This window comes from Stenella coeruleoalba, assembly GCF_951394435.1.
Source record: "Stenella coeruleoalba genome assembly, chromosome: 18".
Taxonomy (NCBI): Eukaryota; Metazoa; Chordata; class Mammalia; order Artiodactyla; family Delphinidae; genus Stenella; species Stenella coeruleoalba.
This window is the reverse complement of record NC_137164.1, coordinates 51,901,805-51,925,317: the sequence shown is the minus strand read 5'-3', so window position 1 is coordinate 51,925,317 and position 23,513 is coordinate 51,901,805. Positions and strand designations below refer to the sequence as shown.

Sequence of the window (23,513 nt, the reverse complement as noted above, 5' to 3'; positions counted from 1 at the left end):
ATGGGCTTTAGGCGCACAGGCTTCAGTAGTTGTGGCATGCAAGCTCAATAGTTGTGACTTGCAGGCTCTAGAGCACAGGCTCAGAGTATTGCGGCGCACGGGCTTAGTTGCTCTGCAGCATGTGGGATCTTCCCAGACCAGGGATCGAACCCGTGTCCCCTGCATTGGCAGGCAGATTCTTAACCACTGCACCACCAGGGAAGTCCATCCTGGTTAGTTTTTTAAAAAAGGTTTAGACTGTCCAAATTATCCCTGTAAAGCTCTTCTAAATTCTAAGAAGGTAAACTGACTAATCAGTTGAATATTTAATGTTCTTATATCAGTTTTAGGTATATCATACTTATGGTACAGGATGTTATTGTTCCTTAGCAGGGTTTTTTTTTGGTAATCTAAAAATATATCCTGGTCCCCTTGCATGATGATAAGCTGACATCTGTACCATGGAACTTTTAAAAGGGAAATTGTGTGGCATAATTGAAGGAACATTGCATGTCATATAGAGAATTTGGCTGTTAGGTTTTAGCAGCTGACATTCTGGATGATCCTGGATAAGTCTTACTTTCTCTGTTTCCTTAACGATAAAATACAGTCATTTAAGTAACCCTTTGATTTTTAAAATTTGTATTTGTTGTGTAATTTTGCTATGTTATTATAAAGATTAAGGAAATGTATGATCATTTCTTTTCATAACTGTTATTGACTAATTTTAATTTTAAAAAATGGATTGGCCTCTGTCAGGATTATTCTGTGGATTACTCAGTCAGTATTATTACCAGGATTATTTTTCTTACAGAGAAATATGATTTATATAAAATTATTTGCTATGCTGAATTTTCTGGGAACCGAGCTGTTGTAGCAAAAATTGATTACTGACTTAAACATGTTTTTCTTTGATGTTAAGATATTTCTCTGCAAGATCTTCAATCCCTTTGTCTCTTTTAAGCTACTTGGTATTCTTGTAAGAAATAAAATCGTTAATTCCTGAAAATATTTGATAAACTTAATTTTAAAGTAAACTCCTGTCGTCCTCACTGGAATTCCCAGTTAAGTTTTGCTACAGAAAACACATCTGTATGCTGCTTTAAGGGAATGTCATAAGTGAACATTGAGATTTATTGAAAGGCTGATTATTTACTTAATATAAAAGTTGACTATATGGTAATTATATATTAATAAGTTTCCTACACATAACTCCTCAGAATACTGTCTTTTTTTTTGTGGTACGTGGGCCTCTCACTGTTGTGGCCTCTCCCGTTGCGGAGCACAGGCTCCGGACGCGCAGGCTCAGTGGCCACGGCTCACGGGCCTAGCCACTCCGCAGCATGTGGAATCTTCCCGGACCAGGGCACGAACCTGCGTCCCCTGCATCGGCAGGCGGACTCTCAACCACTGCGCCACCAGGGAAGCCAGAATACTGTCTTTTTATTGCATTTAAGCAAGGCACTTCTGCTTTAGACACCTGTGAGAACTAGCTTATTGGGAGTGTTGCTTTGGGGCATCCTAACTATGTTTCTTTTGTATTTGATTTTAACTTGGGCACTGGTTATTAAAAAATGATACTTGGATGACTTAATTTGTAATAACCTTCTTTTGCAGTAGGTAATTTTTACAAAATACTTCTTTTATTCCATTTTTATCCGTGAGAAACATCTATTTTTCTTTTTTTTTTACAAGTACTAATAATAGTCATGGCTTGTAATATTTTATATAGGAAGTAAGATAAGGAGGTGTTAATGGATTATAACCTCTATTTTATTGGAGAATTGGCTTTTATCTTGGGAAGTAAGAGGTATTAGTGATGCATATTTTAACAACAAAGCGTGTGATACTTTTCAGCTCATCTTACGAATTGAAGAGAGCTTTGATACCCGACCTGACAAGTGTACTACAAGAAATGAAAATTACAAGCCAATATCTCATGAACATAAACGCAAAAATCCTAAGTAAAATGTTAGCAAATGTACAGTGATATGAGAAAGATAATACATCCTGACCAGGTAGAGTTTATTCCAGAAATGCAAGGTTGATTTAACATTTGAAAATCATTTATTTCACCATATTAACAAAATAAAGGGTTGGGAGGAGGTATGTGGTAGATGTTGGAGGGAGGGAGAAGGACCCCATGTGATTATCTCAGTAGAAAAGAAATGTGGTAAAATTATTTAGTCACATTAAGCATTCTGCAAACTAGGAATAGAAAAAAACTTCCTTAATTTTGACAAAGTATATTTGCAAAATAACAAACCCCTACAGTTAACATATTCAGTGGTGAAATATTGAATACTTTCCCCCTGAGATCAGGAACAGCAAACGATGTCCACTCTTGTCACTTTTTTCCAGTAGTATAGGGCCTAACCACTACAATAAGGAAATAAAATAAAATAAATGGCATAAACATTGGAAAGGGAGAAACAGAACTGTGTTTACTCACAGATGATATATGATTGTATATGTAGAAAATCCAAAAGAATTCACAGGCGATTGGAATTAATAAGTGAATACAGTAAGGTCACTGGAAATAAGGTCAATATGTAAAAATACAGCACATGCAGAAGCCATTTTGGAAAACAGAGGTGTGGTTGTTTAGAAAGACCACTATGTTTTTATTATATTCTTAGAATCGTAGCATCATCTTTTCTTTTGGGTTCATTACATTCTTCTCTTTTGTGACAACTCTATCCTCATCTTTCGAAAAATACAGATATTTCTTGTTATTCAAACTCTTACTGTCTAAACTCTGGAACCTAATAGATTCAGATAGTGAGCAATATTTGTAATCATATAGTTCACTGTTTCTAAGACATTTTATTTTCACATTTTTACACCTCTGAAATTGGGCTACATCTTATAGTTGTTGGTATTTATGATTATAATTGGCAGCCTTTTCCTTTAGTAGGGTTATATTAAATGACAGTGTGTCTCCTAGGCAGTGATATCTTAAGCTCAGTGAAATATATTAGCTGATGTTTTTACAGAAGGAAGTTCCTGGAAAAAACAAGGAAGTAAGATGCTTGTAGCAATAAAGGAGTCTTCTTACTGTTATCATATACTTTTTTTTTTTTTTTTTTTTTTTTGCGGTATGTGGGCCTCTCACCGCCGTGGCCCTTCCCATTGCGGAGCACAGGCTCCGGACGCGCCGGCCCAGTGGCCATGGCTCACGGGCCTAGCCACCCCGCGGCACGTGGGATCTTCCTGGACTGGGGCACGAACCCGTGTCCCCTGCATCGGCAGGCGGACTCTCAACCACTGCGCCACCAGGGAAGCCCTATCATATACTTTTATTCACCTTGCAACAGCAATCCTTAGTGTGATATCTGGTGTTAATAACAGTACTTGGAAAGGGAGTGTTCCCTACTCACTGAAATTGGAGAAATGCTGAATTAAACAAATTATATAGGTTTCTTTACTTCTGGCTTTCTCACAGCTCTTACGATAATATACATTTTGAAACTAGAAAGTAGGGTTATGATATTGTTTCCAACTTTATTTGAGTATAGAAATCCTGTTTTGGTCACAACTATTCAACTTGTTATGGAACCATCATGACGAAAACAGTTTATAAACACTCAGTCACTTTCTTATGCAGATTATCTTACGTTTCTCCCTTTATAAAGTTATTATCTCACCCTATATAATCATACAGTTTGACATTGTATGGTGTGGTAAGGTAGCATGGAATAACTTTTCCTCTAGAGTTACAGAGAATGTGACAAGTTAGACTATGAACTAAATCTGTGTCTACTTTATATTTTACTGAATGCAACCATTTCATACTTGTTAGTGATATCTTAAGTATTTTCATTATTGAAGAAAATTATCAAAGTTTGATACACATCAACTGTTGTAAAGAACCTTTATTTTTAAACGTCAGCTGTGCTATATGGAACTAGTGTAATTACAGTATTCTAGGTTTTTATTTCATTTAGAGGCTAAGACATTCTTGGATACTTAGAATAGTGATGAGTTGCCTAAGCTTTGTGATGTTCCCTAATCTAATTTCATGATAAAAGATTAGAAAGTATTGTCCAGATTGCTACTTCTCTGATATACCCAGTTATTTACATTTTAGTACCGAGAAAGTAGGGCTCTTTTTCTCATTGATACTCTTCTATTTATGTAGTTCTTCTAACCTCTTTTAGGTCATGAACTCCTTTAAGACTTTGGAAACTATGTTTTTTCCTCTGGGAAGTTACACTCTTCACACACATGGTTTCATGTTTAGATTTTATAGCATTCATAGCTCTCTTTGAAGGGATCTCTAAACTCCTTTCCAAGAACCAGTAACCAACCACTCTTTGGAACCTACAACTTTCTGCTTTCGGGGATAAAAAAGGCAGCCTATACACTTTAATTTTCTTAAATTGACCTTTGTGTGGAAAATATTATCCACTCTGATCTACCATCATTTCATTTTAACTTGGTGCAAAAGTGTTTATTGAGTATTTGCTGTGTGCCCCGGTGCTGTTCTAGGCCCTGAAGGTAAAGCAGTGAACCAAGCAAAAAAATCCCTACCCTCATGGAATGAATTTTTGGGTTTGTGAGGACATTAGGCACCATCAGGTTGAACTTCTTATTTAATGAGCAAACTGAGGCCCAAGAAGGTACCTGAATTTACCCATTGTCTCATAATTAGTTGGTAGTAAGGTTTAGGTACTAGAAGAAGCACAAAGAGGAGAAAGACATGTTATTTTTGTTTCAGGGCTCTTACAGTGAAGATAGGGAGAGAGATATAAAATAAATTAATATGTCATCAGGTCATTTTTACTAAATATTTTAATAGGAATAATATTTCATCAAAGGACCTAGGTAGAAGAAATAAATGATTAGAGCTTTGTGGAGGTCTGGAGTGGTTGTGCTGAACCTGAGCTGAGTTTAAGGGAATAAGGTCACTTAAAGTAGGAGCAGTGCTAGCAAAGGAATGGAGATAGAAAGCAATAAGGTTAATTTCAGAAATGTATATTACAAATGGTCATTTTAAATTGTTTGCAGGACAGTGTCTGATTTCCTCCTGTGCTGTGTTCTTGTGTACAGTTTTTGCTTTAGTCACTAGGAATACTAGTAATGTATTCAACAACTAATATTTTCTCAGTGATACAGTAATGGCAGTGTTTTTTATTGATTTGAAGTTTCTGTATGTTTGCTTTTTGCTTTTCTTCTAAAGGTATATGGTGTTAATTAAAAATTTTTTTACTTTATAGTTTATCCCTCACTCATACCCTTTCTTTCAAATCACTAATGTGACTTAGTTATTACAAATATATAATACTTTTAGTTCAGTGTGGTAGATTTTGACAGGAGTGCTTTAGAGTTTTGAAGGAAATAGTACTCAGGAAATCATGAATGCTTGATACATTTTTTGAGAAATTGAATTTGTATTGGTAGGTGTTGTCTACATCTACTGGCCTAACAAAAACGGTGTATAATCCAGCTGCTTTGAAGGCTGCACAAAAAACCTTACTTGTATCCACCTCTGCAGTTGATAATAATGAAGCACAGAAAAAAAAACAGGTAAGTATAGTAGTGTACAGAATTTGCAGGTCGGGAAGCTTTTCTGCATGTATGTGTTTTTTCAGTGCTTATCATAAAATAGAGCTAAAAGAAAGGTATATGTTGGCTGCCACTGAACTTTTATTTTCCCTAGTATATTAGTAAATATTAATTTTCATCTTGGAATGAAAGGCTCTCCTGATTGATTTTTGAAACTTGTGTACTTATTTAAGCTTTACATAGGAAAACTTTGCATTTCATTTTTGTTGCCAAGCTTCTTCAATTACAACCAGTTCTGTCTTCTTGGGTAATTTCATTTATTGGAAAGGTACATGGTAAATATTCTAATAATATTTTTGATCCCTTCTCTAGGAGGCACTGAAACTTCAGCAGGATGTAAGGAAAAGAAAACAAGAAATTTTAGAAAAGCACATTGAAACACAGAAGGTAAAATATTAAAGTTAGATTTGGCAAAATATATTTATAAGTGTCATAATTTTTAGTGAATTTAATCTTACACTCTATAGATAGTCCTGAGAAACATATTTACTGTAATTGATAATGGTAAAACTGAAATATTTATCAATAGTAATGTATATATTAATTGATAAAATGTTGGTGATGAAGTGTATTACATTGTGTAATATACATTGCACAGTGGACTGGGAAATGGATTAGTTTAAATGGAGCTATGACTATCAACTTGAAATGAAAATAAGGAATATTTATCCAGGTATGTTGCTGCACAGTAGTTCAATAGATAGTAAATGGAACCTTTTTCTCATTGTTGACATATGTACCTTTCTTTAATTGGCTTGTGATCCTCTAGTCCTATGTTGTCTGGTACAGCAGCTAAGAGCCACATCTGACTATCAGGTACTTGAAATGTGTCTAATCCAAATTGAGATGTGCTGTAAGTGTAAAATACATACCAGATTTCAAGCACGTAGTATGAAGAAAAATGGTAAAACATCCCAGTAGTTTTTGTTGAAATGTTACTTTTGATAAAATGAGTTAAATAGAATATGTATTTAATTAACTTTAATGTATCTCTTTTATCTTTGTAAGGTGGCTGCTAGAAAATTAAAAATTATGTGGCTTGCAGTATTTCTTTTGTACAGTGTTGCTCTAGTTATGGCATTTAATTAGTGTCAGTTCTTGATTATGTCTGGTAATAAAAGTTATGACACTTGAAAATATTGAAAATACACAAACTTTTTACCTTTTGGTTTAAAATGTATGTCTTTTCTAATTTAAATTTGTATGTACTTGATAAAGAGACATCACAATGCTTTACACCCAAAACTGAAACCATCTTGACTCAGAGAACCTATAATACTTTGTGATGTCTTCTCCATATTACCATGTTTATCTTCTTACTTCCTATCTATGTTGGGCATATTGTTCTTAGCCTAGCCAGTTACTGTTCCCTCTGACAAAGAAAGTAGGTAACTAAATATGCCATTTTTCTAATATCTCATATGGAGGGAAACCGTAAAACTTTTCCTCTGATTCTTTCTGGGTTACGGACTATGTTTGGAGTGGGAATACTTAGGATCAGTAATATCAGCAAGTGGATTAGAAAGTAAGATTGTTGCTATTTCAAAATGACAACTTTTCAGGGATTGAATTAAATTTCTTGTGGTTGTATGCTTTGAACTTATGTTCTAAGAGACTTAAGTAGTAATATAGTTCTTCACAACGTAAACCAAGATTAAGACTTGAATTGAGATAGTTAGCATCACCAATCTGCTCTTCTGCTATCTCAGTGATTGTAAGCCTTGTCGTGAATACATAAACTAAAAGTAGCAGTTATTTATATTTACTTTGCCATGTTTGCTTTTTAAATAATAGTAGGAATGTATCATATATTTGTTTTTAAAAATTTGCCAGATGTTAATTTCGAAACTGGAGAAAAACAAAGCAATGAAGTCTGAAGATAAAGCAGAAATAATGAAAACTTTAGAGATTTTGACAAAAAATATTACCAAGTTGAAAGATGAGGTCAAAGCTGCTTCTCCTGGACGCTGTCTTCCAAAAAGTATAAAAACCAAGACTCAGGTATTTCAATTTGTATTGTTATTCATATTACTACTTGTTAAAAGAACATTAAAACACTACATTATTTAAGATTCAGTTTTCCTTTAGTTAATATTCTTTGCTCAAAATTTGATCATTATATACTACCATTCTTCTCCTTCTCTAGTAATTAATAAGTAAATAAACACAAACAAGCAAACTCTACTCATCTTTTGAACCCTGCACATTGTAGTTAGAAAGTCAATTTTAGTTAGAAAGTCAGTAATTAGACAAATAGTTATGGATAATCTTAAAAAGGTAGCTAGAGGACAAAACAATATAGGTACTGGAATGCTTGACTGAGGAGTTTGAGATTTATTTTGTAAGTAATTGGTGGTATAAAATATTAATGAACAGAGAAGTACCAATCTGATGTCACTGTACAGAATGAATGGTATTTTCTTTTAATAAATTTATTTATTTATTTTTATTTTTGGGCTGCATTGGGTCTTCATTGCTGCACACGGGCTTTCTCTAGTTGCAGCGAGCGGGAGATACTCTTCGTTGTGGTGCGCGGGCTTCTCGTTGCAGTGGCTTCTCTTGTTGCAGAGCACGGGCTCTAGGTGCACAGGCTTCAGTAGTTGTGGCACACGGGCTCAGTAGTTGTGGCTCGCGGGCTCTAGAGCACAGGCTCAGTAGTTGTGGCACATGGGCTTCATTGCTATGCGGCATGTGGGATCTTCCCGGACCATGTCCCGAACCCATGTCCCCTGCATTGGCAGGCAGATTCTTTAACCACTGTGCCACCAGTGAAGTCTCCAGAATGAATGATTGAAAGGGAGAAAATTCAGGTAGATTAACTGATTAGATACAAAAAAGTGAGCAAGTTAATTTCAGATGACAATAAGTGATTTAAAAAAAACCCGTGGAGTTATACAATACTTATACTTAGTGTGTGTGTATGTGTGTATTTGTTGTGTGTGTGTGTATGTATATATGTGTGTGTGTATATATATATGTATATATATAAAATTATGAGTTTATATTGATATTTCTCATTCTAATCTAATACCACAGCGTTCTTCTTTTCTTTCTCTTATGCCCTATCTCCCTGTTCCCATGATGACAACTTGGTTCCCACTAACATCAATACAGTATGCGTTTGCACAGTCCTGTAATCCATTCGAATAGTTCCAGAATTGCTAAAACAATACCACTTCCAACAACTAACTAAATATAAAATTAAGAATTTGTTTGCGTTCTTTACAACCTCATAATATACTCCACTAAGAGTATAGAGTCAGACCCGTGGTGTAGGATCATGTGTTTTTCCGTTCGTGTGGTTATGTTATTAATTTGATAAAGTTAGGTTTATTTCTGTCTGTATTCAGTTTTGGATCGCTCTCCCTGTCATTCTTGCTGATTTAATTTTATTTTTTGAATAAGTAAAACATTAACATGATTCAAAAGTTATACTATATAAAAAGGTTTATATAAACAACCATTCCCCTTTGAGCCCTGACACTCTGTTCCCCACTCTTCCCTCCCTCTTGGTGTGTGTGTATGTATTCTTTCTTACATAAAAGCGTACTGTATATTCCTCATTAACACCTTGGTGTTTTGCTTTTCTTTTCAGTTATTTCCTGAAAATTACTCCATATCAGTCCGTAGAAATCTCACTCTGGCTTCTGTCTGGAAAATGAATTATAGGGAAATCAGTGGAAGTAGGAACAAGTTAGAAAGCTGTTGCAGTAGTGTAGACCAGAGGTGACTGGTGGCTTGAACTAGGATGGTAGGACTGGAGATAGAGAAGAAATGTACGGATTAAATGAGAATGTGTAAAAAATTCTTTGTAAGAAGTTTGGTATAAATGCAGGATATTGATTGTCATCACCTAAAATATTTATTACTATTTTCTAGATGCAGAAAGAATTACTTGACACAGAACTGGATTTATATAAGAAGATGCAAGCTGGAGAAGAAGTCACTGAACTTAGGAGAAAGTATACCGAATTACAGCTGGAGGTATGTTTCATGATAGCCACACAGTACGCTAAAGAGGAGTAGTTACAGTCTTGATGGTTTATTTGAAAATACATTCCTCTCATTCTGGTCAGCAGTCGTTGGCATGTTGGGAGTTGATGTAGAAAAGAGGGAAGAGGTTAGCAAATCTTTCAGAGCTAATAGAAAATCTCTTAGTATTTAATGAGGGATGATAGCCATTCTACTTTTATACACAAGTCCCTCTACTTCTAGTGAATTTTGTTCCTTTTCTATTTTCGGTTTGTTTTTCTTCTTAGGACCAAAATCTATTAAAGGCTTTTCATTTATTCTTAGGGAGATATTCTGTGCATGTATAGGCATGTTACGTTGAGTTCCTATAAGGATCAGACTTTTAGTGGTAGAATTATATTGAAGAACATGCTTACTTAAGTTTTGCCTATAGATGGTGCTGTGGATGTTAAAGAGAAAAAAAACTAACTTCTTATAATTTAGTTATATGATTATATAAGAAAAATCGAGTAAAATTGATCTCTATACATGAGAATTTTTAACATTTAGCAAAAAGATGTTTAAGAATCAGAATTACATTTTGAAGTACAGGGACATTTATGTCATTAGTGTAGTTGGTACTTGCCTATATTTATCGTTGCCACAATTTAATTTTTTGTATTTTAGCTTATTCCTTTTGCTTAATCTGAAAATAATGCTTTTTTTCCAAATTCGTTAGCAACTTGATTTTCTTTTTCTAACATAGTAGAAATCTGTATTGAGTACTGGTATCCAGCTATTAAAGACTTTAACATTTAGCAGCCATTGTTCTTGTCTTAAGGCTCTTGTCTTGTCTGTCATAGGAAGCCATAGGATGGTATATTAAACCTGCATATATTTTGCGTTCTCTGGAAAACTGATATGGTTGTCTGTGTGTCCTGCCTAAGATAACAAGTTTTGGAAAAGATAGGTTCCTTTTATGTTAATATAGAAATTGTGTTTTCACCATTCTGGAGATTTCGTGCCTGTGTTCATGCGACTTTAAAAAAATACATTATCATTTTTAAAATTTTGGCCCATAATTTTAGCAAATAAATAATAGTATTACTAATATCCTTTATATTATTGGTCCATGTTTTCATTCTTATCATGATATAGCTAAACACTGAATGACATCTTCTGTTTTTCTTTTATGATGGCCAAACTTTAGTTTGCAATTAATATTAGTATATGCAGTAATGCAGTGTTTGCCAGAGTGTGTTCATTCACCACATCAATTCCATATTTTGTTAATAGGTATTAGTGAAAAAAGCTTTTGAGGCCAAATAAGTTTGGAAGAGGTTATAGTAAACGTGTGTTTTTTTTTTCCCCACATTCTATTTTTTATTTTTTTTAACATCTTTATTGGAGTATAATTGCTTTACAGTGGTGTGTTAGTTTCTGCTGTATAACGAAGTGAATCAGCTATACGTATACATACATCCCCATATCTCCTCCCTCTTGCGTCTCCCTCCTACCCTCCCTATCCCACCCCTCTAGGTGGACACAAAGCACCGAGCTGATCTCCCTGTGCTATGCAGCTGCTTCCCACTAGCTATCTATTTTACATTTGGCAGTGTATCTATAAACATGTGTTTTGTATATGGTTTTCTAGAGGCTTGTAATCTGTGAATCTCCAGAAACACATGTTTAAATACTCAGTATTGCTCAAACTTACTTGTCCAGGGACCCCTTTTTTAAGGAGCATTTTGAAGTTCCTAAGAGTATACTTTTGTATATGCTGTGCTGTTATTGACATTAATCCTTGACCTTTGAAGTTTGTTATTTGGATTTTAGATGATTACTTTAGCTAATGTTAAAATTAACTGTCTTGAGATGAATAAACTAAAATATTTATACTTGCAGAGATTTTGGCAGTGGTGCCTGCTTGACATTTTCACTTGGATGTCTCACATCCTCAGGCTCAACATGTTCAAAATTGTGCTTATTTTGTCCCTAAACTCATCTACACAATTACCCAAACCAGAAATCTGGGAGTCATCATTGATTTCTCCCTTTCCTTCAGTATTCATACACATTTAATTACCAAGTTTTATACATATTACTCCCCAGTGTATCTTTTTTTCCTTAGTTAATCAATTAATTAATTTTTGGCTGCATTGGGTCTTCGTTGCTATGCGCGGGCTTTCTCTAATTGCGGTGACCAGGGGCTACTCTTCATTGCAGTGTGCGGGCTTCTCATTTCAGTGGCTTCTCTTGTTGCAGAGCACGGGCTCTAGGCACGCGGGCTTCAGTAGTTGTGGCTCGTAGGCTGATTAGTTGTGCCTCACAGGCTCTAGAGCACAGGCTCAGTAGCTGTGGTACACGGGCTTAGTTGCTCCGCGGCATGTGGATTCTTCCCAGACCAGGGCTTGAACCCATGTCCCCTGCACTGGCAGGTGGATTCTTAACCACTGTGCCACCAGGGAAGCCTCCTCAGTATGTCTTAAAAGTGTTTATTTTACTTCTCTCTATCTCCATGGCCACCATTGTAGACTAAGCTTCTATCTTCAGTTGTTGGCACTATTGTAGTAGCCTGACTGGTTTCCCAGCTTGTTCTCTTTTCCTTTTACCAGAATAATATTTTAAACACTGATTTGATTACATCACCCTACATCTGAACTTTAGATGTTTTAATTGATTTTCATGGCTCTTGGGATAAAATCAAAATCTTTAACGTGGTTCTTAAAGTTGTTCATTATCTGGCTCTGCCTGTCTCTCTAGCCTCATCTCTTCATCACATGTGGTCCAGCTGTACTGGATTTTATTCCTTCTTAGAAGTACCAAGTTCCTTTCAGCCTTGGTTCCTTTGTTCATGCTCTAATCCCCACCCCTCACCCTTGCCTTGCTTGTTCTTTGTACCTTCTTTGATGCATTGAACAAATAATTAAGTTTCTACAATCTGCTAGCTGCTATTTTAGGTGCTGGGGATAAAGTAGAGAGTAAAACAAGGAAAAATATTCCTCATGGAACTTTTATTCTAGTAGTTTATTCATTGCAGATCTTTAATATTCTATTCAAATCTTTAAGTAGAGCATTTCCTCATTTTTTGAATCACTTCTCATTAATATAATCAAATAACTAGATTGCTTAATGTCTCTACCCTTCTAGGATTTGAGCTTCATGAGGGTAAAGACTAGACCACAGGAAGTGCTCATTAAATATTTGTGGAATGAAGGAATGGTGTGCTATTCATATAGAGCGATAAAGTGGAATGTGTTACTGTGCTGCTTTGGTTGTATGATGGTGTTAGTGTAAATGATCAAAATGATGAATTTGAAATAACTGTACATATTGAAGTCAACGGGCAAACAAATGGAAACACTGTATTTGAAAGCCATAACTAGAAAAAATACACTTATATATATAGGTATCTTGTATGTCTACATTATGCTAACTTCTTTTCTTTTTTTTAAAATAGATTTATTTATTTGTTTATTTTTGGCTGCGTTGGGTCTTTGTTGCTGCGCCCGGGCTTTCTCTAGTTGCGGCGAGCAGGGGCTACTCTTTGTTGTGGTGCACGGGCTTCTCATTGCGGTGGCTTCTCTTGTTGTGGAGCACAGGCTGTAGGCATGTGGGCTTCAGTAGTTTTGGCACACGGGCTCAGTAGTTGTTGCTCGTGGGCTCTAGAGCGCAGGCTCAGTAGTTGTGGTGCACGGGCTTAGTTGCTCCGTGGCATGTAGGATCTTCCCGGACCAGGGCTCGCACCTGTGTCCCCTGCATTAGCAGGAGGTTTCTTAACCACTGCACCACCAGGGAAGTCCCTATACTAACTTTTGAAGTAACATTCAGCTCTGGGCCTTATTTGGAACTCAAGAATTGCTGGTCTTTTTGTGATATAGTTTGATGTCTTAGTAGATAAGGCACATTTATTAATTTCAAAACATTGCTTAAATTAATGTTACTTTGTTTTCTAAATTCATTAGCTGTCTAAATTTTTTTTCACTTTAGAAACTAAAACCCTAACTTAAATTATGAAATCCTTTTGTAGGGCATTATTTGAATATGTAAATATGTATCAAATTGTATAACTCATGTCAGATTGTATGACTCATCTGACTGAGTATAACACTTGGCTCGTGTTAGTAATTGTGATGTTTAACCTATTTGTCTAATCTCTTCTAGGCTGCGAAACGGGGGATTCTCTCATCTGGTCGTGGTAGAGGAATTCATTCAAGAGGTCGAGGGGCAGCTCACGGCCGAGGCAGGGGTCGAGGTCGAGGTCGAGGTGTGCCTGGTCATGCTGTGGTGGATCACCGTCCCAGGGCATTGGAGATTTCTGCATTTACAGAGAGTGATAGAGAAGATCTTCTTCCTCATTTTGCGGTACTTTCTTACTGTCCAACAAAACAAATACTGATAATCATTGTTGGGGATAATGGATATTAAAGGGAAAGTATGAAAATGAAATGAATAAGCCCATTAATCTCACCAAAGGTTTTGATTAATCTATAATAATCCTTTGTTAATTACTTAAAAAACAAGCTCTAGTGGTTTTTTGTTTAATCATTGTCTGGAAGAAATGTTACTATTCTTACACTTAGTAGGCCTTCAGCTTATGAAAGGAATGATTTAGACCTTATTGTTTCAGAGAGGGAAGTCCTATCGTTTAGTTTCATTTGATATTTACTTTTAGGAAAAATTTAGCATATTGCATGGGCCATCCAGATTTTTAAAAATTAAGATGGAATTTTATTTGTTAATACTGTATTCTTGACCTAGCCAACCTAGAAATGACACAAGACACAATTTTGGAATACGATCTTGACATTGCCTTATTTGGTGCCAGGGTATAATTAAAGGGAGTCAGTCTAATTGCAATGGACTTCCTTCTATGAGGAAGGAGAATAAGATTCTAGTCCCTGCTAATCCATTATTTTACTTGGATTTCCTGGAATCTGTTGGGTTCATGTGCAGAATGGAGATCATATCTGCCTAAAGCCCTTTCAACTTAAATGTTATGATTCTTAGTGCTATCCCAAAGGTTAGTTACTAACCATTGGTCTTGCCTGCAGCATTAGAGTAATTGCTCTGGAGATAAAAAGTAAATAACCAGTTCTTTACCCTCAAGGATTTTACATATAATGGTTTAACACAAACCAGTTAAACTACAAATAATTTAAAATCAAGTTAAATTTATTAAAAACTATAAATACTTCAGTAACTTAGAGAAGTATTTTTCACACAGACATATGATGGTGAAAGAACAGTAGAGGAAAGTTTCAAGAGGTAGTAAAGCTGGAGCTTGGGTCTTGAGGGATAGGTAAGCTTATAGATAGGTACACAAATAATTTAACGTTTTGAATATTCAGATTTAAATATTTGACAGTTATATTCCAGACTGTTAACTGCAGTTACAAATGTAAAACTGTACTTTTTCAGGACATAGAGAGGTATTGAAAGAAATAGTATATGTTTAAGAAATAACTAAAATGATTACTATTTAAGGATGGTGAGTCTGGAAAGTCTGCTTTATGGCTTCAAAGGGAGAAAATAAGGAATCAGCTTTCTAGCTTGGAAATAACTGTAGCTCGATTCTTCCCTACTACACACCCTGTTTCTGCACCTTCCCAAGGGGAAGAAGATCCAGATAACTTAGGTGTACTACATATCGTTATACAGCTAATCAGGAAATTATCAGAGGATATGCTCAAATAATCCAGACAAACAAGGTGAGTTTAGGAATGTGTTTTGATGAGACTGAAATGGTTTTGGTTTTAGAAACAGTCAGAGCCTCTAAATGGATATTCTTGGATGTATTTGGAGATTCGAACTCTTCTCAAAGTTAGTAGTGGTAATGCACATTTAAAAAATTGCCAGTCTTTAAATAAGATAGCTTCTCTATCTCAACCCGTGATTTGAACATATGACAGGTATCAGAGAAAAAAAATCTACATTACTAAAGGATCATTGACGGTTACAAATTGTGATTAACAAAATGCTTTCTTTAATTTATCCATTGGAACCAGTAGCAGTAATAAACATTACAGCTAAAACTTACAGAGCACTTATTTTGTGGCAGGTATTTTTCTGAATGCTTTTTATATAACTCACCATATTATGAGTTATTTTGACAACTCTATGAGGTAGGTACCTTTATTCTTATTTTAGAGATCGGGAAAATGAAGCATGAAGAGATTAAGTAACTTGTTCAAGTTTACACAGCTAGTACTAACAGAGCTGGGATCTGACTGATTCTGTGGTCGTTTTCTTTACTACGCCCTACAGAATTTTTCTGTGTGGAGTGTGTGTATTTAATGAGATTGTGGTTATAATTTTATTTGGGGGTAAGAAATAAGGAGGTATTAGTAATGATATATAAAGGACTAAAGTTTTATGTGATAAAGGTGCTGTTTTCTGCTGTTTGCAGAAAAATCTTCCTACACAGGGAAAAATAAAATCAGGCACACCCAAAACAAGCATAATTTAATATGTTTAGCTTTTAAATGTCCTAAAAGAGTGTGTTCTAGAAGAGGGTAAAGTAAGAGTAAAAGCAGGGTCAATTAAAGTTTTGAATCGAAAACTTTTGAATGAAAAACTGGACTCTCATCCTGGTAATTAAGTTAGTTACTTTGGAAAAATTACTTAAATTCTCTGAACCTCCCCCCCCATCTTTAAATTGGGAATGATACAAAAAGCTCACACAATATTCTGAGGATTAAATATTCTGCTTTAGAAAGAATTTAACATACTCTGGAATTGGAATAACGAGTATAGAAGGAATGGCAATAAGGAAGCTCAATCTTTCACCATTGTTTCCCTATTTAAAGAGTAGTTCAATCAAGTGTAAGTTACCCTGGTTCTAGAAAGTATAGAATTGTAAATAATATTGGAAAATAGGAACACCCTTTATCATACAATATTACGTCCTAAAATGAATTATTCATAATTTCTTTCTGCTAATCACCCTGAATTGTTATGCATTCTGGGTTATATTTATTGGTGTCTTAATATTTTAAAAACCATTAGGATTTTGGATGTTTCAAAATATTTATTTGGAGGAAATACTTTTTTTTAATTTAAAGCAATATGGTGAAATTGAAGATTGTCAGATTGATGACTCTTCACTTCATGCAGTAATTACATTCAAGACACGAGCAGAAGCTGAAGCAGTAAGTATTATAAATATTCTAATTTATTAAAATTCAGATTTAAATGTTCTATAAATATTGCCTCTAAGTTTTAATGTAAATGAATTTTTTTTGACTTACTAAAGAACTACACTGTGACAGTAGATAGACCATAGGAAGTGGAATTCATGGCTACAAAGAATGTCCTAAAGCAGTTAGGCAGTTTTATATATAACATGAATATTTAGAATATATAGTTAATCACCAAGTTGAATGTCAAGTTGTACTCTCTTGAGACATCAGGAATTCTTCCATTCTCTTTCACAGGAGATAGGGCCACTCCACTTTCCATTATCCCTTTCTCAGCTGGCCCAGAACAAGTCTGCTTTGGCAGAATGAGTGGTGAGGGGTAAGATACAAGCGGAGATAGAATCCTGATGGCTGCTCTTCTTAACCATCCCTCATCTGCTACTTCCTAGTCCCAGTTGGCTGAACCCTACAGTGTCCGTAGCTCAGCATACCCACAACTAGGCCTCTACAACTTTTTGCCCAAGACAGGAATATATAGCGCTAGCTTTTAGGGTCCTTTTAGTATAGTTGTCTTAAAATGTGTATCTTGAATTATCTTTGTAAAGAATGACCAGAAGTATATGCAGCCTTGTCTTTCTTCTGGGTTTAAAAGATTTAAAAAAGGAAAATGAGTGCGAGGTGTAACGGGTTCATCGGAACATTTTTAGTATTCTTCAAGGTTGTAGAGAAATAGATGTACCATTTTGACCTTGGAAAAACGTGGTAAGCGTTCCAAACAGTTAACCTAATGTGAATGAAAGAGTAGGATGGTTTTCAGAAGTTTTAAGATGATTGTGGTCTAAATAAGTTTTGAAAATCTTCTAAATTGATTTATTCTCTTTGTAGTGATACTCCCTGCTGGTACATTGCTGGGAACTTACCTGGTAGGAGTTGCTCTTGGCACATTGCAGCCTATAAAAAAGACTGTTGGTCTGATAAGTCTCAGAAAAGTGTTTAACTGGGCCCTAGAATAACATAGTTTCAGGTTTAGGCGGGTGGGTAGTGGATAGTTTTATAGAACAGGAATTCCTCATCCTAGAGTTTTATTAAGTTTTAAGAAATCTTCTATTTAAAGGTCTTTTGTGAAAATAAAAGGTAATTTATAATTGATGAGAGTTTAAAACTTTCTTATAAGCTTATATGTATATGTGTTATATTGAAAAAGTAGATTTTTGATCAAGTTTTCTCTGAGAGGTATTATTGAATATAAGTTAAGAATGAGCCTCCTTTAAATGACAGCTTCAGTGACAGTTTTCAGTGTAATGTTGGATACGTTGCTTGAGTACCATCTTTTTATGTTCTATTTACTTTCTAGGAAGTAGTCTTATTATAAAACAATGGTAATTGTTATGTTCAAATGGTTACAGTATTACCAAGTTTGTGAATTTAGTAACTACTTTAAAAATATATATTACTACTTGTCCCTGTTTACTTATGTGGCTGAGAAAAAAAAAACAAAAACGCTCCTGCCTCTTAAATAATTTTTGGATGTTTTGCTTTTGGTAAGTAGGACCTGTTGACATATATCTTCTTGGGTTTTGCTTTTTTCTATCTCAGATATAAATTCTAATATATATTTTTATACTATGTATATATCTTCCAAATGAATAGCAGTTATTTCAAAGACCTGGGATTAATGTATAAAGAAGGATTTTAACAGTGAATTATATGAAGGTTGAATAAGTGGCAGAATAACTTAGCTTAAGTTATATCTGATGAGAGTTAGCTTTTCAGGGTAAATACCATTTTAGTTGGATTTACGTAACAGACTAAAAGGAACAACTACCATTGCTATGATAAACATTTGGAATTAGGTTATAGAAGTTGTTAAACATTTCCTTAAGCCAAAAAAATTTCTTAAAATTTTGTAACATTCTATTTTAGAAGAGGATAGAAAATTAAGTTGAAGCTAATCTTATACAAGCAGAATATAGGCTAAAATAGTGTTTTTCAAACTTCTGGATTTTAGGGAACAGTGAGGTTTAGGAATTTAAAAACTAGTGTGTTTGACATTAGGTTTCCAGTGTTTAATTTTGTCAAGGAAGAATGCTTAAAAAGTACAAAAAAAATTGTACCATCATTATATAAAATAAAGAAAAATTTAATACCAAATGTAGGTGGATATAAACTCAAGGTAAAGGATAGTACTTCCCAAGAAAAGAAAATTGTAAACCTTTGCTAATGTTTATTTCCAAATATTTCATTGTTCATAATTTCTGAATCATTGTATTAGATGGCTGAATGTATGTCTATTTCCTTAAGTCAATAGATGCATAATATTTCAAAGGAAAGTACAGGAATAAGATAATCAAGACATTCAAATATGACTGAAAAGTAAGAAATTTTCCTCAGAAAAGAGATTGAAGTATTTTAAGGAGTAATAATATAAACAGAACCATTTTAGCTTTAGGTTAAGATGGCTAAGGTTTGATTCTGGTTAGTTAGAAGATGGATCCTACTGCTTTATTTTCTGTTTTCCAATTTGTCTGTCACCACCCCTAATGTACTAAAGGTGCATAAGTACCCAAACAGGACAGAAAAAAGTAACCTCTTCCCATGACTGGTTAGAATGTTAGTTTTCCTACTCTGAATTGTTCCTATACTTTTGTAAGAAGCCAGGATCCAGTTTTAGAATAGGAATAGTTAAGTTCCTGTTTTATAAGAATCAGTCCCAAAGATGAAACTCTATAGTCCCAAACTCAAAGAAGATATATAGCTTTTTATATCACAAAGAAAGAGAATCTTGTTCTACTGGTGCGTTTTTGACACCCATGCCTCAATTCCCAGTAGTTGTGTGGATTCACTGACTCAGAACTTGTAAGGTATACTTAGAACAGTGCCTGGAACATAGTAAACCCTCTTAATGTTAGCTATTTTTAATATTTGTGTGTGTGTGTATGTTTAAGAATGAGAATTGATTGGTAAATCAGTGAAACTGAATACAAACAAGATAGAGTGATTTCAAAACTCTCATTCTTTAGACCTGAAGATAGAAGCACAAAATTGGATTCATAGAGGATAGTGCAGCATGAAGAGTAGAAGTTGATGGGGCTGACTGAGTAAATAGTAAATTTATAGCAAGAAGTAAATGTATAAGTGGATTCATTCAAGAGAAATCAAATCATGTATCTCACAGTCTTTGTGTGTGTGTTCTTGCTGATTTACTCAATAGTTATTAAGTGTTGCTATGTGATGGGCACTGTGCTATGAGAATTAGTAAATCTAAGTCGGAAGCTTGTGAGACAGTGGCCATGTAGTCTTTCCCTATAAATTCTAAAAATCAGAATTTACATGTTTTTGTGGTCCTTTAATGTAACTTCTGCCTAAACATTGTATACTGTGGTTATTACAAACATTAATAAGCTTGGTTTTAACCTTCTTTTATAGATAGCTTTATCGATATGGTTACTAAAAAAAAGTTAGGTACACTAGGCTTGCAGCTTTAGCTCTTCTGGCCTTAGGTCAGATTTCCCCACATTGTTTTTACAGAACACTGGTTCTATAGGAGCTCCTCTAGCAAAGGATTCTCTTGTCAGTAAATTTGTGAAGAGCTGCATTTTGTATATTCAATTTAGAATTATAATCTCAATGACTTGAAAAGGCAAACACACCTGTTTAATTTTGCTTAATCCAGCCTTTTCCAGATGTTAATTGTTTCCAGAATCATTTTCCATGTAAGATATGGAACCTACCTCATAACTACTTTTCATACTTTTTTTTCTTCCTTCATTTGTCAGGTCTTCAAAGCCTTTTTTAAAATTTTTTCTTCTGTCACTGGGTGTGCCTGCTTTCCTTACGTCCTAATATGGTGCAAACTTTGAATGACTATGCAAGACTAAATAGGCAAATGTCTAAAGCAAGCCTATGAATAAAATGCTTCAGCTTTTAAACATACTTTTTATTTACACTTCAAAGCATAGAAATGAGAGAAAATTGTAAAATGAACTTCTACACACTCATCATCAAGCTTTAGCAATTATCTACTTATGGCCAATCTTATTTTGTCTGTATTCCACCCACTAACAACCCTCTGCCTCCTTATTTTGGAACCATTCCCAGTCATCATATCATTTCAGCTGTAAACCTTTCAGTGTTTATACTGAACCTGTTCTCTCGATATTAGAGCCTTAAAAAAATAAAACAATACTATTATCGTACCTAAAAATGATTAATATTTCTTAAGTATTACCAAATACCAGCATTTACATTTCTCTGGTTTGCTTATAAATATTTTACTTACTTCCTTTAAGGATTCAGAATAAGATTCATATTTTGATTTAACTTGATTGGTATTGTGGAATTATAAATTCATAGATTTAAACATTTCATGGGCATTGATCCATTGTCCTCAGTTATTGATGTCCCATCTTTGGCTAGTGGCTAGTATATAGGTTTGTTCCTGAGTTCTTTTGACAGGACTCTAGTGGGTTATGATACTTTCTCTGCTTTCTGGTATGAAAAGGTGTTCTAGGTTCATCTTACAAATTTTCTCTTCCAGACTAGGAACTGGCCATTTCTCTAAGGAGCTCTGATTCTTTTTACTGGGAAAGGTATTTAAAGACCACAATCTGAGTACTAGGGATGCTCATTACTACTGAGTTTGTTACTATAACTAATCTTTTTCAGTGGTAAGAGCTGGGAGTGGGGAAAAAAATGCATATGTTCATATAGACACGTGTACATATACATACATATCCTACTGATATTTCCCATTTAATTCTGTACTATATGGTTTTTATACACACACGTATACAGGTATACCTTGTTTTATTGTGCTTTGCTTTACTGCAATTTGCAGATATTGTTTGTTTGTTTTAACAAATTGAAGGTTTGTGGCAGCCCTGCATTATGCAAGTCTGTCAGCGCCATTTTTCCAATAGCATTTGCTCACTGTATGTATCACATTTTGGTAATTTTTGCAGTATTCCAAACTTGCTTCTTCATTATATTTGTTCTGGTGATCTGTGGTTATTTAGGGGCACCATCAAACCATGCCCATGTAAGACAGCAAATTTAATCAATAAATGTGTGTTCTAACTGCTCCCACTGACCAGTCATTCCCCATCTCTCTCCCTCTCCTCAGGCCTCCTTATTCCCTGAGACAAAACAACATTGAAATGAGGCCAGTTGATAACCCTGCAGTGGCCTCTAAGCGTTCAAGTGAAAGGAAGAGTCACACATCTCTCACTTTAAATCAAAAGCTAGAAATGATTAAGCTTAGTGAGGAAGGCATGTCAAAAGCCAAGATAGGATGAAAGCTAGGCCTCTTGCACCAGTTATTCAAGTTGTGAAAGCAAAGGAAAAGTTCTTGCAGGAAATTGAAAGTGCTACTCCAGTGAACACATGAATGATAAGAATATGAAATAGCCTTATTGCTGATATGGAGAAAATTTTAGTGGTCTGGATAGAATATCAAACCAACCACAACATCCCCTTAAGCCAAAGTCTAATCCAGAGCAGAGCCTTAACTCTCTTCAATTTTGTGAAGGCTGAGAGAGATGAGGAAGCTTCAGAGGAAAAGTTTGAAGCTAGCAGAGGTTGGTTCATGAGGTTTAAGGAAAGAAGCTGTCACCATAATATAAAAATGGAAGTGCCGATATAGAAGCTGCAGTGCGTTATCCAGAAGATCTTGCTAAGATAATGAAGGTGGCTACTGTAAACAACAGATTTTCAGTGTAGATGAAACAGCCTTATATTGGAAGAAGGTGCCATCTAGGACATTCATAGCTAGAGAGGAGAAGTCAATGCCTGGTTTCAAAGCTTCAAAGGTCAGGCTGACTCTCTTGTGAGGAGCTAATGTAGCAGATGACTTGAAGTTGAAACCAGAGCTCATTTAGCATTCTGAAAATCCTAGGACCCTTAGATTTATGCTAAATCTACTCTGCCTGTGCTCTGTAAACGGAACAACAGAGCCTGGATGATAGCATCCAGTAAATAATTTTAAAATTAAAACTTTAGAGAGTTGTAGATTCACCTTACAAATTTGAAGTATGTGCTAAATATAGAGATTTACAAAATTAGGTCATAAGAAATTTTTAATAAATTAAATAAATTTATATATGTATGGCTGTGTTGGGTCTTTGTTTCTGTACGCGGGCTTTCTCTAGTTGCGGCGAGCAGGGGCTACTCTTTGTTGTGGTGCACAGGCTTATCATTATGGTGGCTTCTCTTGTTGCAGAGCATGGCTCTAGGTGCGCAGGCTTCAGTAGCTGTGGCTCGGGGGCTCTAGAGCACAGGCTCAGTAGTTGTGGCGCATGGGGTTCGTTGCTCCGCGGCATGTCGGTTCTTCCCGGACCAGGGCTCGAACCCGTGTCCCCTGCATTGTCAGGCGGATTCTTAACCACTGCACCACCAGGGAAGTTCCCATAAGAAATTTTTGAAGAACTTACTATAAAAAAACATCACTTAACATTTTTTGCCTTTTTTAGCTGGATGAAAACATGAGTTTTATGAGTAGCCATTTTGCATGAGACAATTGGAATTCCTTACAGGAATATATTTTTATGTAATAGTTATAGCTTCAAAAAGATTACAGTTTGTTTCTGGCCTTAAATATTATATATAAGTACTTAAAAATTTTTAGTTATATGACATGATGGGGTCATGGACTAAAAACTCCTGAGCTGCATTTTAATAGGCATGAAATATTTTAAATTTATCATAAATTTATATGTGCAGGTTTAAAATTTATACCTGGGGACTTTAATATCACACAATTCATAGTCAGATGTCATTGAACATGTAATTGTTTCTACATATCACATTATGCTGTACTTTGAGATTGTGCTATAAATCTTTTGTGACTATGAGTTATTTTGGTATGTTGCTAACATTGAT

At 35.0% G+C, this 23,513-nt stretch overlaps 1 protein-coding gene across 11 annotated transcripts in view; it reads left to right on the top strand.

Annotated features, from left to right (window-relative positions):
* The window catches only part of RBM26 (RNA binding motif protein 26), an 84,733-nt gene that overhangs the window by 49,703 nt on the left and 11,517 nt on the right, over positions 1–23,513 (top strand). For all 11 annotated transcript variants that reach the window (XM_079903127.1, XM_079903126.1, XM_079903125.1 and 8 more), the window contains 6 exons: positions 5,383–5,508; positions 5,860–5,934; positions 7,381–7,548; positions 9,427–9,531; positions 13,663–13,863; positions 16,563–16,649. In XM_079903127.1, the coding sequence (XP_079759253.1) occupies positions 5,383–5,508; positions 5,860–5,934; positions 7,381–7,548; positions 9,427–9,531; positions 13,663–13,863; positions 16,563–16,649 (762 nt within the window). The remainder of the gene's footprint in view (positions 1–5,382; positions 5,509–5,859; positions 5,935–7,380; positions 7,549–9,426; positions 9,532–13,662; positions 13,864–16,562; positions 16,650–23,513) is intronic.